This window comes from Bos indicus, chromosome 10 (genome assembly GCF_029378745.1).
Source record: "Bos indicus isolate NIAB-ARS_2022 breed Sahiwal x Tharparkar chromosome 10, NIAB-ARS_B.indTharparkar_mat_pri_1.0, whole genome shotgun sequence".
NCBI lineage: Eukaryota > Metazoa > Chordata > Mammalia > Artiodactyla > Bovidae > Bos > Bos indicus.
Window position 1 is genome coordinate 38158248 of NC_091769.1, and position 13227 is coordinate 38171474.

Consider the following 13227-nt stretch of genomic DNA (forward strand, 5'->3'; position numbering starts at 1 on the left):
TGTTGGAGAAGACTCTTGAAAGTCCCTTGGACTGCAAGGAGATCCAACCAGTCCATTCTGAAGGAGATCAGCCCTGGGATTTCTTTGAAGGAATGATGCTAAAGCTGAAACTCCAGTACTTTGGCCACCTCATGCAAAGAGTTGACTCATGGGAAAAGACTCTGATGCTGGGAGGGATTGGGGGCAGGAGGAGAAGGGGACGACAGAGGATGAGATGGCTGGATGGCATTACTGACTCGATGGACGTGAGTCTGAGTGAACTCCGGGAGTTGGTGATGGACAGGGAGGTCTGGTGTGCTGCGATTCATGGGATCGCAAAGAGTCGGACATGACTGAGCGACTGAACTGACTGAACTGAACTGAACTGAACTACTTACTGGCCCTAACTGCCAAGCCTACCACCTTTAACTCCTTTCACGTTAAGTGTTTTATCAATAAAATAATTTTCTTGAGAAAAACTAATATCTGTCACTACTACAAATTCATTGAGTTAAAAAAAAACTAATAGCAACAATAATAAATATTAATAGTACTGTTATCATCACGTAGAATCGTGAGAATATTGAAATAAACAATTAAATGTTCTAGCTGTCATAAAAAACTAATAGTTATTTGCTGTTAAATTCCATTCACAGATGGTCAGAATATAAAAGTTTAAAAACTTATTCTGAATACCAAAAAACTATTCATAGATGAACATATTGTTTTCATTTACATTTATAGTTAGCATTTTGTCCATATCTCTACAACTACAGCATTTGGGTCTTTAGAAAATAGAATAAAAATAATAATACAAAGATCTGAAGAGTAACCAAACTCCAAATAGCAACTCTAATGCTGGCAAAGTACTCTAAGAAAGGAATAGATATTCTTTGCAACTTTTTTCCTTCTGTGAGCGCTAAGATAGACAGCAAAGTTCTATTGCTTTTATGGTTTTTAGAAGAAAGATGCAAAACATGTACACAAGTAAATAAACATTCCAGTTCTTTTAGAAATAAAAAATTAGGGCTTTTATCATATTTTTAAAGTTGAATCCAAGTAATAAAATCGATTAGTATGTTACTTTAATTTAAAAGAAAAAAGAAAGAAAGACTCATAATCTAATCAAAACAGTCACAATGAAAAACATTAACGACAACTTAAAAGAAAATTAACCAAAACATTAATTTAAATATACCTGCTTATCTTTTGATGTTGCAAAGGAATAATGGGGATCACAGTATTGCACAGAGACTTGCATAGAGGGCAAAGATACTCTCCACTCTCCAAGTCGAAAAGATCAACATGTATGCGCTGCTGAGAGCTCAGCTGTACAGCTTCAAAATACCTGCAAAATTCCAAGACACAGGTCCATTCGAAACTACACAGGTATCTTTGCTCTAATCCAAGTGAAAAAATCTGGAATTTTTGCCCCAACATACATCTTTAGAATCTACATGCAAAAATACACAAATTACAGAAGAAATAGCATGCCTATTCTTTTGGGGGTAAACTGGAGGACACATCAGGGCAGAAACAAATTTAAAATAGTTTTACTGAATTATATTGATAAACCTGTCTCCTGCCTCAACAGCATGGAGATATACAATACAGACACTATGTCCCTCTGTTTCCAATGACCAAGTGAAGTAGTAAGTGCAATCATACGAAAATTATGTATTTTAATCTGATGCCAAAAGGTAAACCTGATATAAAATATTTCCCAAGAAAAATATTTCTGCATTTTTATCTCTTCCAGACATATAACTAGAATTTCATGTCCTATTCTATCTCAGAGGTATTTTTCACTGTATGTTTTGAGGGGAATCAGATTTTTATAAAGATAACTACTTTTTATACAAATACTGATCAAGAAAGACTAATTCCTTTGGGAAAGAAAGTACAGTGAAAATTTTAAGTTGATAATTTTACATACCAATTTCAAAGGGTGATACTATAATGAGTATCATGCAAACAAAATTAATAATTAAAACTGCTTCAATTATTCAACTAAGAAGAAAAGAAGACATGAGAAAACATGCCTTTTTGTGGCCTTTAGAGAACTTCAATATTCCTAGCTTCTTTCAAGAAAATGTCAGAAGGACAACTTACTTCTGCCAGCACACTGCATGCATTACGTGACCACAGCTCCCTGTGTAAGTTCCATATGCCAAGTCTGCATCCATGAAAAGTGGGTCTATGGTTTCTGATACAAAAAGACAAAATATAAGGTATATATTCATCTGTTCCACAATGATAAAAAGAAACCAAACAAAAAAGAGGTTTTCACTTCTAACATTCTAATCATAAACTCTCTTAAGAATATTCAAGAATATCAGGGTAGCAGGATATATATTCATAATAGTTAAGTAAAAAGAGGAAAACATAAAGCTAGACTTCAGGTATGATTAGTGTGGATTAATGACAACCACTATTCATAATGTACATTTTTATCTTAACATTAAGTTTCAAGTTGCCTTATTTTGGTTTCATTAGGTTTCAAGTTGCATTATCTTGGTTGTTGAAGTGATATTCTATGATTCAAGCACAATTTCTTCATCAGTAAATGGAGCAAATATTGATACCTAGATCATAGTGCTGTTGTGAGGAATAAGTGAGTGAATACACATAAAGCACTTAATGAGTGAGTATAAATCAGTGGCACACAGTGAGTGTTCATAATGTTAGCCTTTTTTCACAACTGTGGTATAAATATGGTAATACACTAAAATGATTGCTTCCTTGTATTTTCCAACGGCTTCAAAATAACAAAAGATCCTTTTAATTAAAAAAAAAAAAAACATTAGCCTTTTCTATCATTTTTATTATTTCAAAGGTATTTAAAAAATAAAGCAGATAACTCCTAATGTAATGTAAGAATTATTTAATACAGCACATTACCTAATTAGTACTCCAGCCAAAAAAATGTTTAACAAGAACCTAGTCACATGGCAACAATCAGACAAATCCTCAATGTAAAACACTGTATAGGACAACTAACTAGTTTACATTCTTCAAAAAACTTATGATCATGAAAAAAAAGGAAAGGCAAGTGACTATTCTAGATTAACACAGACATAACAAAAACAACATATGAAACATTCTGAATCCTAAATGAAAAAAAAAGTCTAGCTAAAAAAAAGACTTTCTGAGGACAGTTGGGGGAAATTTGAATATGGATTTTATATTAAAAGATATTCCTGAATTATTAACTTTCTTAAATGTTATACCCAGTATGGTAGACAAAGAATACTGGATAGATTAGTTTTAGAAAATGCACGTGTGAACATTTAGGGATGAAATGCCATGAATTCCTACTTTCAAATGGTTCAGCAAAATGAAATGGAGATGGAAGGATTAGATAGACAGAATGAGCAATGTGGCCCTGTGCTAACCAAAAATTTAAAAAATAGACAAAGGAGCCAACTTGGTATGTAAAAACTTAAGAATTTTACAAATGGGTAAATTGTGATCTGACCAAATAAGGCTAAATACAACCTCACTCCCAAACTTCTTTCAGATAGTAATTTTTCTAATTATACAAGAAAGAAAAGAAACGATCAAAAAGACATTTATTAAACAATACATACCCCCTGAGAGTTCTATGGGTTTTCCCCTGTGCTGGGTTAAGGCGGTGGATTTCTGGACACAGGCCGATAATACCATGGCATTATTTTCTATTTTCACCTCTTGTTCTTCTTGGCAGAGGATGCACGTCAGCACCTCCTTTTCAGTAATTGATGGACCCCGTTTAGGACCCAAAGCAATTCTAGAGTAGTCACTGACTGCTGGGGTGCTACCAAGAGAAACGACCAGAAATGAGGACATATGTTTTGGTCACCTGTCTTTAGATTCCGGTAGATTTTAAGTAACTGTAGGGCAAGAACTTTAAGAACAAAAATAATAAAATAAAAATCATACTTAGAAATATTAGCTTAAAATCTGCCCCTCCCCCCAATTTTTCTGACTTTCATCAGTTAATTTGCTTACTAGAAAATACATTCTGTGTTGCAAAGAAAAAAAAAAATGCAGATCACACAGTAGAATGTATATTACAATTATACTTAACTTACTGATATTATAAAAGTAATGCATGCTTATTAAGAAATTTTGGAAAGTCTAGAAAAGTATAAAGAAGAAAACAAAAAGCACTATACTCTCACAACCTAGAAATAACCACTGTGTGTTTCCTCCCAGTCTGCTTTCCAGTTACAACATTTTTTATATAATTAAGATTACATTATATATATAGAGTCTGTGTCCTGTTTTATTTACTTATATCTTAGTTATTTTTTCGTATCATAAAAATTGCTTCAGAAACATTATTTTTAAATGGCCGTACAGCACCCTCACTCTATGTGCCCTATGTTTTATCCTTTTCCACTTATTAGGCATTTAAGTTTCTATTCTACTTTGGTAGCTATTAAAATTAAAAACATACATCTTAATGATTTAGCAACTCATAAGATACACTCAGTGTGTACAATAATAATAATAAAATAAGAGCAAATATTTACAAAGCACAAATTACAATATGAGGCACTGTTTCAAATACTTTAAAAGTTATGCTACTTCATTCATTCCTTCCAACAATTCTATAAGGTAGGTACTATTATTATCTCTGTTTTTCAGATGAAGAAACTGAAGCCTAGAGATGGCATGAGACTTACTTAATGATTCATCTAGGAAGTGATTCGGCTAGGATTTAACCTATATGATCTGACTTCACAGGCCATGCTGCAAAATAATGCCTATCTATCTGCACAAGAAGCTCCCTGAAATATTACGTGTCATCGAACAAACTGAAAATAAATGAAATGGTCATTATCAATGTAAGTGAAATTACGTAATACAGAATACTATGCAGGTTTAAAAAGTGGGTCTCAGCTAGGTGTGGTCCTACATTCTAGGAGGCATCTGGCAACATGTGGGTGAAGTTAACCTTTTGGTTACTGAAGGCCTAGGGGACACTACTGGACTTTAATGGATGAAGGGCCAGAGATGCTAAATGTCCTGCAATTTATCATGAAAAAGAACTGCTGCCCAAATGCCACTGAGCTTGTTTTATATGTGAGAACATACATATACAGATTTCCAAGACATAATAGTAAATGAAAATGGGAAACTGTCGCCACTTATGCAAATAAAACAAAAGGCTGAATGACACATTCCATGGCTACATATATTTGTATGTAACAACACAGTGAAAATTCTTATAAGATAACCAGAGTATCTCTGAGGGAGGGCAGAAAAGAGTGCAGGATTTCATTCAGTACTCAAGAAAATATATTTGTTATCCTGGGATAGGAAAAGCCTGCTTAAACAAGATATAAACAGTTAAAACTCTAAAAAACTGACAAATCTCTCTTTATTAACACTGAAAATTTGCTATAGCTAAAATTTCATTATTAATTTAAACAGGGAAAAATATGGGAAACATGGAACAAACTTTAATATCTATAATTTTAAAGGACTTCTAGAAATCAGTAAGACAAAAGTAGAGTACCCAAAATGGATGGGCAAAGGATAACTGGAAGACAAACTGTAACAGGCTAGTGAATAATCATAAGAAAAGATGCTCAACCTAGTACTAACTAATCAGGGAACTTCAGAACAGCACAAATTTATAATCTTGATTATATCAAATATTTTCAAGTGCTGATAATTTTACGTATTGGTGAGAATGAAAGAAATAGGAACTCTTTATACACTGCTGGGAGTAGACAACTGGGCAAACTACTTTGGAGGGCAATATGCACTGGAGAGGGAAATGGCAACCCACTCCAGTGTTCTTCCTGGAGAATCCCAGGGACGGGGGAGCCTGGTGGGCTGACGTCTACGGGGTCGCACAGAGTTGGACATGACTGAAGCGACTTAGCTTAGCATAGCATAGCATAGCACAGTAGTATCTACTAAAATTTTAAATACTTATAACCCAGTCCTTTCATTTAATAGATTCCACCCTAGAGAGGAACTTGTAGAATTGCAAAAGGGGACAAATAAAAATGTTCTGACACATTGTAATATGGGAAAATTGGGAAATAAGGGGAAAAACACCTTGTGTCCAAAATCTGATAAATACTGGATATCTATAATATGTAATACTATGCAGCAGTTGTGAAGAATGATGCAGAATCTACACTCCAGATCTATCAGTATTGACATGAAAAGATTTAAAAGACAGAGTGAAAAAGCAAGCTGCAGACAAAGTATGATAAAATTTTAAAAAGCCACTAAAACACACAAAACAAGATTCATTATTACTCACATACACATGTTTACTAATGTGTAGAAAGACACCTAGAACAACAGTTATTTATAACAATGGCTATAGGTGATGGACCAGGAATGTAGAGGATGGTTAAAGGGAACTTACTGTGTTGCTGTGAATTGTTCTCAATGACAATACATATATTATGTGTACAATCAATCAGGCAATAAAAATATTCTGAAAGCATTAGGGCCACTAATTAATTCTGAGTACATTTCTGCTTAAACCTCTCATTTAAATAAATACACAATAGTCCCTTGTTCATTACTTAACAAATAATATATTGTTAATATGTAATATTGAGGGGGCTGGGACTTTTACTTGCTTTAAATTTTGTATTAGTTTTTAGTTTTACTACTGTTGTCATCCCAGGATAGTTTACCATCATATATATGTATTTTAATCTTTACAATATTGAGTCAATAATCTTTGTGATTCTTTGCCAGGGTGCTCAGCTTCAGGATAACAGATGTATTATGTATAGCATAATGTTCCTACTGTTATTGTAAAAGCACAATTTCCTAAAAGTATCCAAAACTCACATCATTTTAAAGAGCATTGAAAGCTTGTTTTTAAAAATAAGCATAGAAGGTAGTTTCAATATTTTAAATTGGAATGCTTTCAAAGTACCATTATTTTGCCTCCTCCCTTTACTTACTGTATCTAAATAACAGCCCACAGTGCACTGCTCTCAGAAAGTTAACTCATTTCCCTAAGAGCACACCATTGTCATATAGTCGGAAAACGAGGTTTACTGATTCTCATTCCAATGTGCTTTCCAGGTGGTGCAGTGGTAAAGAATCCGCCTGTCCATGCAGAAGATACAAGAGACACGGGTTCCATTCCTTGGTCGGGAAGATCCCCTGGAGGAGGAAATGGCAACCCAGTCCAGTATTCTTGCCTGGAGAATCCCATGGACAGAGGAGCCTGGCAGGCTACAGTCCATGGGGTTGTAAAGAGTCAGACACAACTGAGCACACACACATGTACACAAATTCCAGTGTGTTCTCCATGACTATAAGTCTAAGTACTGTCTTCTGTTTTAGAAAAAAAGAAAAACTAACATGGTGAAGAGCTGTTTTTGTTTTTTCCCATTCTATAGTAACAGCAGTCATTTTTATTGGAACTCATATAAAATAAGGTGGAATATATGAACTAAAAAATGCACCTAAAAAAGCCCTCACATACAAGAGAACAGGAGCTGATCTTTGCTGTTTCCATCTTCATATCTTTTTGTGTGTAAAGGTTCCTGACAAACTTTACTGCATACTTTAACTGTGTATCAACATAAAATTACATCCACTAAGAGGTTTCACTGTGCCTTTGCTAGCTTAAAAGTAGTGTAACTGTGCTTACTTTAAAATATATTTTGAAAAGACACTATTTAAAAGTGAATATGTAATTTTTCCTCCAAGAAAAACTGAACTGCTAATTTTTGGTTTTGCTTTTATTTTACCTCTCTTCTTCCATAATGGAGTCTTCTTTCCCAGACATTTCTGACGTACTGTCATACATGAGTTTGTGAGTTTCAATGAAGTTTTTCTGTAAGGCAGACATCTGAGCCATGATCTTCTGGCGATGCAGCCTAGCAGCTTCAGCTTTTCTTTTTCGTTCTGCTTTTTCTTTATCATGAGTAATCTGAGTATTGAGAGACCACAAAAATTAGGTAAAATCCATTGTTAAAATCTACATATACTGTTTACTTAGGAAAAATTTCCTATAGTAAACTCAGATTCAATCTGATGTCTCAAAATCCACATACAGGCTTCATCACATCATACAACCAACTGCTCTTTTGTTTACATCAATAATTTAACTCATTAAAAAAAAATTTAAATTAAAAGGCCAAGTACCTTAAATATCTAACAAACTGCCTTTCATATTCAATGCAGATATATTAAAAAACAAAGTTAAATAGTAATTCTGAATCACCTGTCAACCATTTAATGACTGACATTTAATCAATTTAAAATCAACTTGGTGATGTCTAACAGTTACTCCTAGACCCATTGCTAAGAATGAGAATGTTAACATTACTGAGATATATTGGTGTCTTTTTACTTATTTTAACTTAAGACCAGTGTTTTTCTTTTAGAAAAGATAGTTAATAACCGCAAGTAAAAATATTTCAACAATTTTAAGACTAGAATCCTCAAAACCTGATTCATTATACTATGGAAAAATTCATAACCTAAATATTATTGCATTTTATTGAACCTAAGATGCACCATAATCCTGAGTTCCACTATGAATGTTGCTGATTAAATAATAAGAAGGCATGGATTGTAAGACTTTCCAACTTCTGATATTAAAATACTTCAAAAATTAATAAAATATGGTATTTTTCAACAGAGCTCCATTGAAAAGCAATTTCCTCTGCTTTTCCTATATACCTTACAATAAATAGGTTCCTTGTAACGTAACAGAAGCAGTCCCTCATGCCAGTGAAGTTCAAAGACAGAGATGAATATCTCTGTCATTATAATGTTATTACCTCATCATTCTTAATAGAATCTGATCCTGATGTAGTTGCTACAATTAAACAAGATTTTTCTCTTAATCGCTTCACGGTGTCAAACATCTGTGAAAAACAGATGAAATGTTAAAAAAAAAAAAAAGTCTGGTTAAAGTTTGGTTAAATTGAGCAGAACAGAAAAATTAACTCATCTGATTTTGTCATGTTTCCAAATGTTTTTGACTTAAGCTGTTTACACACACACTCACACCCACACACATGCATACACACATACATATAAATACGTAATAAGTAGCAATTCAGCTAAAAAGAAGTTTGAAGATAGCAAAAATCAGCAGAATCAGTCTGCAGGATAAGCATACCTCTGTTTTCTAGGGGAATTTTTTTTTTTTTTTTAATTTCAAATAACATTGCTAGTGCAAAGACATAAAGACAAAGATATGATACGGAAAGTGAAATCTTTTCTTCCTGATGCCAGTCCCTCTCGCCCAAATCAACTAAATTTAAAGATAATTAGCATTTCTTTGCAGGAAAAAAAATTAGAATATATATTTCTTTATATATAGTCTCATAAAAACTGATCCTACTAGTATATGTCGTTTCCTACTTTCCATTTTCACTGAATCATTTATCTTTAGAGGTGTTTGCAAGTAGCTTATACAGATCTATCTTGCTCTTTTCATGTCTGAGTTTTACGGTTTTATTGACACAACATGCACATGTGTTGTGTACTCGTCTTCACTGCACAGCCTGGCACAGGGACTGGTGACTCGGGTGGCCAGCTGGGCTGTCCTCTCCACAACTGCTTTGCACTTCTTGGAGGAGACAGATTTGTTTGTACAATAAGATTTGGTGTACAGTAAGATTTGTTGCATACTAGCGGCACCTCAAGCTCCTCAATGTTATGGACCAGGAACTTTCGGAAGCCACTGGGTAGCATGTGCTTTGTTTTCCTGTTGCTCCCAACATTATCTGGCCCTTGAGTCTTCTGGCATCCCACTGTCAATGCTGGTTTTCTCCAGTTACATTTAATTTTGACATATTGCCCTGACTGGTGCCAGATGAACTTCTTGGTCCTCAGGTCCTCTTTTTGACAATCTTGGGCTTTATGAGAGTGGCCATAATGCCAAGTAGGAGATGGCTACCTCCACAGTCAGTGCCCAGGAAGAGCTATCTCATTTTTATTAATAAATATTAAGATTCCAGAAATAAGATATCACATCCATAAAACTTACAGTATTTATATTTTGAAAGAGCCTCAGTTTCATGTGGGAAACCTCCCACAAAGAACTTAAAACTTTAATCATTTGGATTATCATCTAATGTTTGTAAGATCAGACATTTGTGCTTTTCATATAGTTTGACAATGAACTTTGGTATGTAATAGAAAAATAAACTTTCAGGGCCAGATCTCCAATTTATAACACCATTTACACAGGATATAAATGTTGGACTAAATGACAGTTCAGTTCACTTTTTGTTAATTGAGGTTATCATTGGCTTATAACATTCTACAAGTTTCACATACACAATGTTGTATTTCTACATCTCCATACACTATAGCATGCTCACATCAAAAGCTTAGTTTCCATCCGTTATGATACAGTTTGACTTCCTTTGCCCATTTCACTCTCCCCTTACTCCCTTCCTTCTGGTAATCACTACTCTGGTCTCTGTATATATGTGATTGGTTTTGATCTATTCGTTTATTTATTTATTTTTAAAATTTTTTAAATTTTATTTTATTTTTAAACTTTACATAATTGTATTAGTTTTGCCAAATATCAAAATGAATCCACCACAGGTATACATGTGTTCCCCATCCTGAACCCTCCTCCCTCCCCATAATATTCCACATATGAATGAAATCTATAAAATAGTTATCTACTTCACTTCTTTTGTTTTTGTTTTATATTTTAAAATGATCATATTGGTAAGTTTAAGAAAAATACTAAATTATGAAATCTGCTTCAAGAAAAATCTTGGTAATAACATTATGTTATAGTTGCGTATCAAATTATATCACACTTGTTTAAGAAGTATTTCTGATTAAGTAATCAAAAAAACAGACTGCTTGAATTACAAAGCAGTACAAAGATCTCCAATTGATATAAATGTGGCAAAAAACACTATATTCTAATTATCAAAATAATATCTAGCTGATAACATAAAAATATTTTAATAAATACAGTGAGAAGAAACTTCATAACCTTGGTTTCATGTTTCCATTTGGAGGGTTTTCCATTAAAGTAACATTCCTGACCTCTCTACACCTCATCAACTTCTCCTCAAAGGTACTGCCATCCACTTAACAGTTCAAGCTCCAAGTTAAGTCATCTTTGATTTCTCTCATTCCTTCCATCAAATCTATCAGCAAGTTCTATAGTTCCTACTGCCACATTATACCTGAATCAGTCCAGCTTCTTGCCATCTGCCCCCTAGCCTACGTCATGGCTCATTTCTCACCAGGTTTACTGCAGTCCTTTTAATGGTGTTCCTGTTTTTATTCTTGTCCTTACAATCCATTTACCCTTGACCTCTAAGATCCTATATGACCTGGCCCCTGGCAACGCCTCTGACTTTGCTGCCTGACTTTACCTTTCTCTACCTCCCCCATTATGTTCCAGTCACACTAGCCTTCTCCCTGGCCACCTCAGAGCTTTTGCATTGCTGCCTCCTCAATCTGGAGTACCTTCCCAGATTACTGTAAGACTGGCTCCCTGTCTTTCAGTTCCAAGTTACTACCTAAAGCCAGCCTTTCTGATTACCCATATAAAGTTGCCCCTACTTATCTACTGAATTATCCTGGTATTTTTTGTTTATTGTCTGTACCTCAGTGTATACTTTATGATAACAAGCACCTTATCTGTCTTTTTCAGAGCCTAGAAATGAGCATGGCACATAGCAGTTTTACAATACATATTTACTAATAAAACAAATTTTAATTTATTAAAAAGACTCCTCCACTAAAACATAGGGAAATGTCCTGTTCTATCTATTCATAATAATTCTAGATGGGATCCTCTCACCTGGCCAATTAAAAATACCTGCTCAGAAGCTGGCCATAGATTTAAGTTTCCTCTTAGGGTCATTTAAACTCAATTGGAGTGATGAGCTAAGTCTCAAAAAAAATTAACTTCTCATCTATTAAAAGGAAAACTCCTACAATTATGGGGAGGATCAACATGGTTAACACCAGGCTATGGTCACTTAAGTTTAAAGGCTCCTCTATGTCGGGAACGGTTAAATCATACTAAAAATGATCAACCTGGTAATTATGAGACAAGGCTGGGTGCTTTATGAACTATGCCTGTTATTACCCTTAGAGAGAGTGATTAGTATAGAACTCAGTGGATTTGTGGCATTAATTTATGGCCTTGACATCTACAGGGATGATACAAAGGTGTAGCCTGGGATTCCCATGAATTTAAGGTCATACATGTTAACAAATTACAGGTAACCCCAACCAATCTACCACTGGTATGATCCCAATGGGTCAAAGATCTGTATTCTACTGGTATAACCATTTAGCAACTTGTGTGTGTGTGTGTGCCTTCAATGGGGTTGCAGGATGTAACTGACCACATCTAAGCCTTGACAACTTTCATAAGCTTTAAATGATAGTAACCGGGCTATTAGCCTATTGAATTCTGAGATCTCTATGATAAGAAAGGCAGTGCTACACAACTGCAAGACCCTTGACACCTTACAGCATCTCAGGGAGATATCTGTGCTATAATTCAAACTGAACGCTGTATTTTTGTACCTGATAAATCCTTTAATGTAACACATTTGAACCACATGAAAAATCAGATTACTGCTCTAAGTGACCCATTCCCTAGTCTTGACAATCTTTAAAAAAAAAACTGGTATGAGAGGCTCACAGCTAAAATATTTACTTTTAATTCCACTAATGTTATTAACTATACCATTTGTATTTTGCTTGTTTCACAAGATTACTATTTTTTGTATTACCAAGTATATGACTGAACCTTCAACGGAAATGATGACTAGACTTGAAACAGCTGATCAAATGTATAGTTTGATATATGATCAATGATTGTAATAGTGTAACTCTAGGAGGCAGTGGCAACCCACTCCAGTACTCTTGCCTGGAAAATCCCATGGATGGAGGAGCCTGGTGGGCTGCAGTCCATGGGGTTGCAAAGAGTCGGACACGACTGAGCGGCTTCACTTTCACTTTTCACTTTCATGCCTTGGAGAAGGAAATGGCAACCCACTCCAGTGTTCTTGCCTGGAGAATCCCAGGGACGGGGGAGCCTGGTGGGCTTCCGTCTATGGGGTCTCACAGAGTAGGACACGACTGAAGCGACTTAGCAGCAGCAGCAAATTAGTATTACTAACATGAAAAATTACAAGTGACCATGAAGATCAGTAATAAATAATTTTACAATTAGCAAATACTATGATTTAATCTTAGAGGCATGCAGAGGATTCTTAAATATTTAAACCAGATATGATTCGTTTATTTTTAAGTTTA

General features: G+C 34.6%; 1 protein-coding gene and 1 pseudogene across 2 annotated transcripts in view; both read right to left on the minus strand.

The window, feature by feature from the left end:
• Positions 1-13227, minus strand: part of UBR1 (ubiquitin protein ligase E3 component n-recognin 1) — a 152825-nt gene that overhangs the window by 58695 nt on the left and 80903 nt on the right. For both annotated transcript variants that reach the window (XM_019968618.2, XM_070797369.1), the window contains exons 28-32: positions 8745-8831; positions 7707-7888; positions 3570-3775; positions 2092-2185; positions 1178-1327 (exon numbers count right to left, since the gene is read on the minus strand). In XM_019968618.2, coding sequence (XP_019824177.2) covers positions 1178-1327; positions 2092-2185; positions 3570-3775; positions 7707-7888; positions 8745-8831 — 719 coding nt within the window. The remainder of the gene's footprint in view (positions 1-1177; positions 1328-2091; positions 2186-3569; positions 3776-7706; positions 7889-8744; positions 8832-13227) is intronic.
• LOC109564999 (large ribosomal subunit protein eL32-like) lies at positions 8839-13217 on the minus strand (annotated as a pseudogene).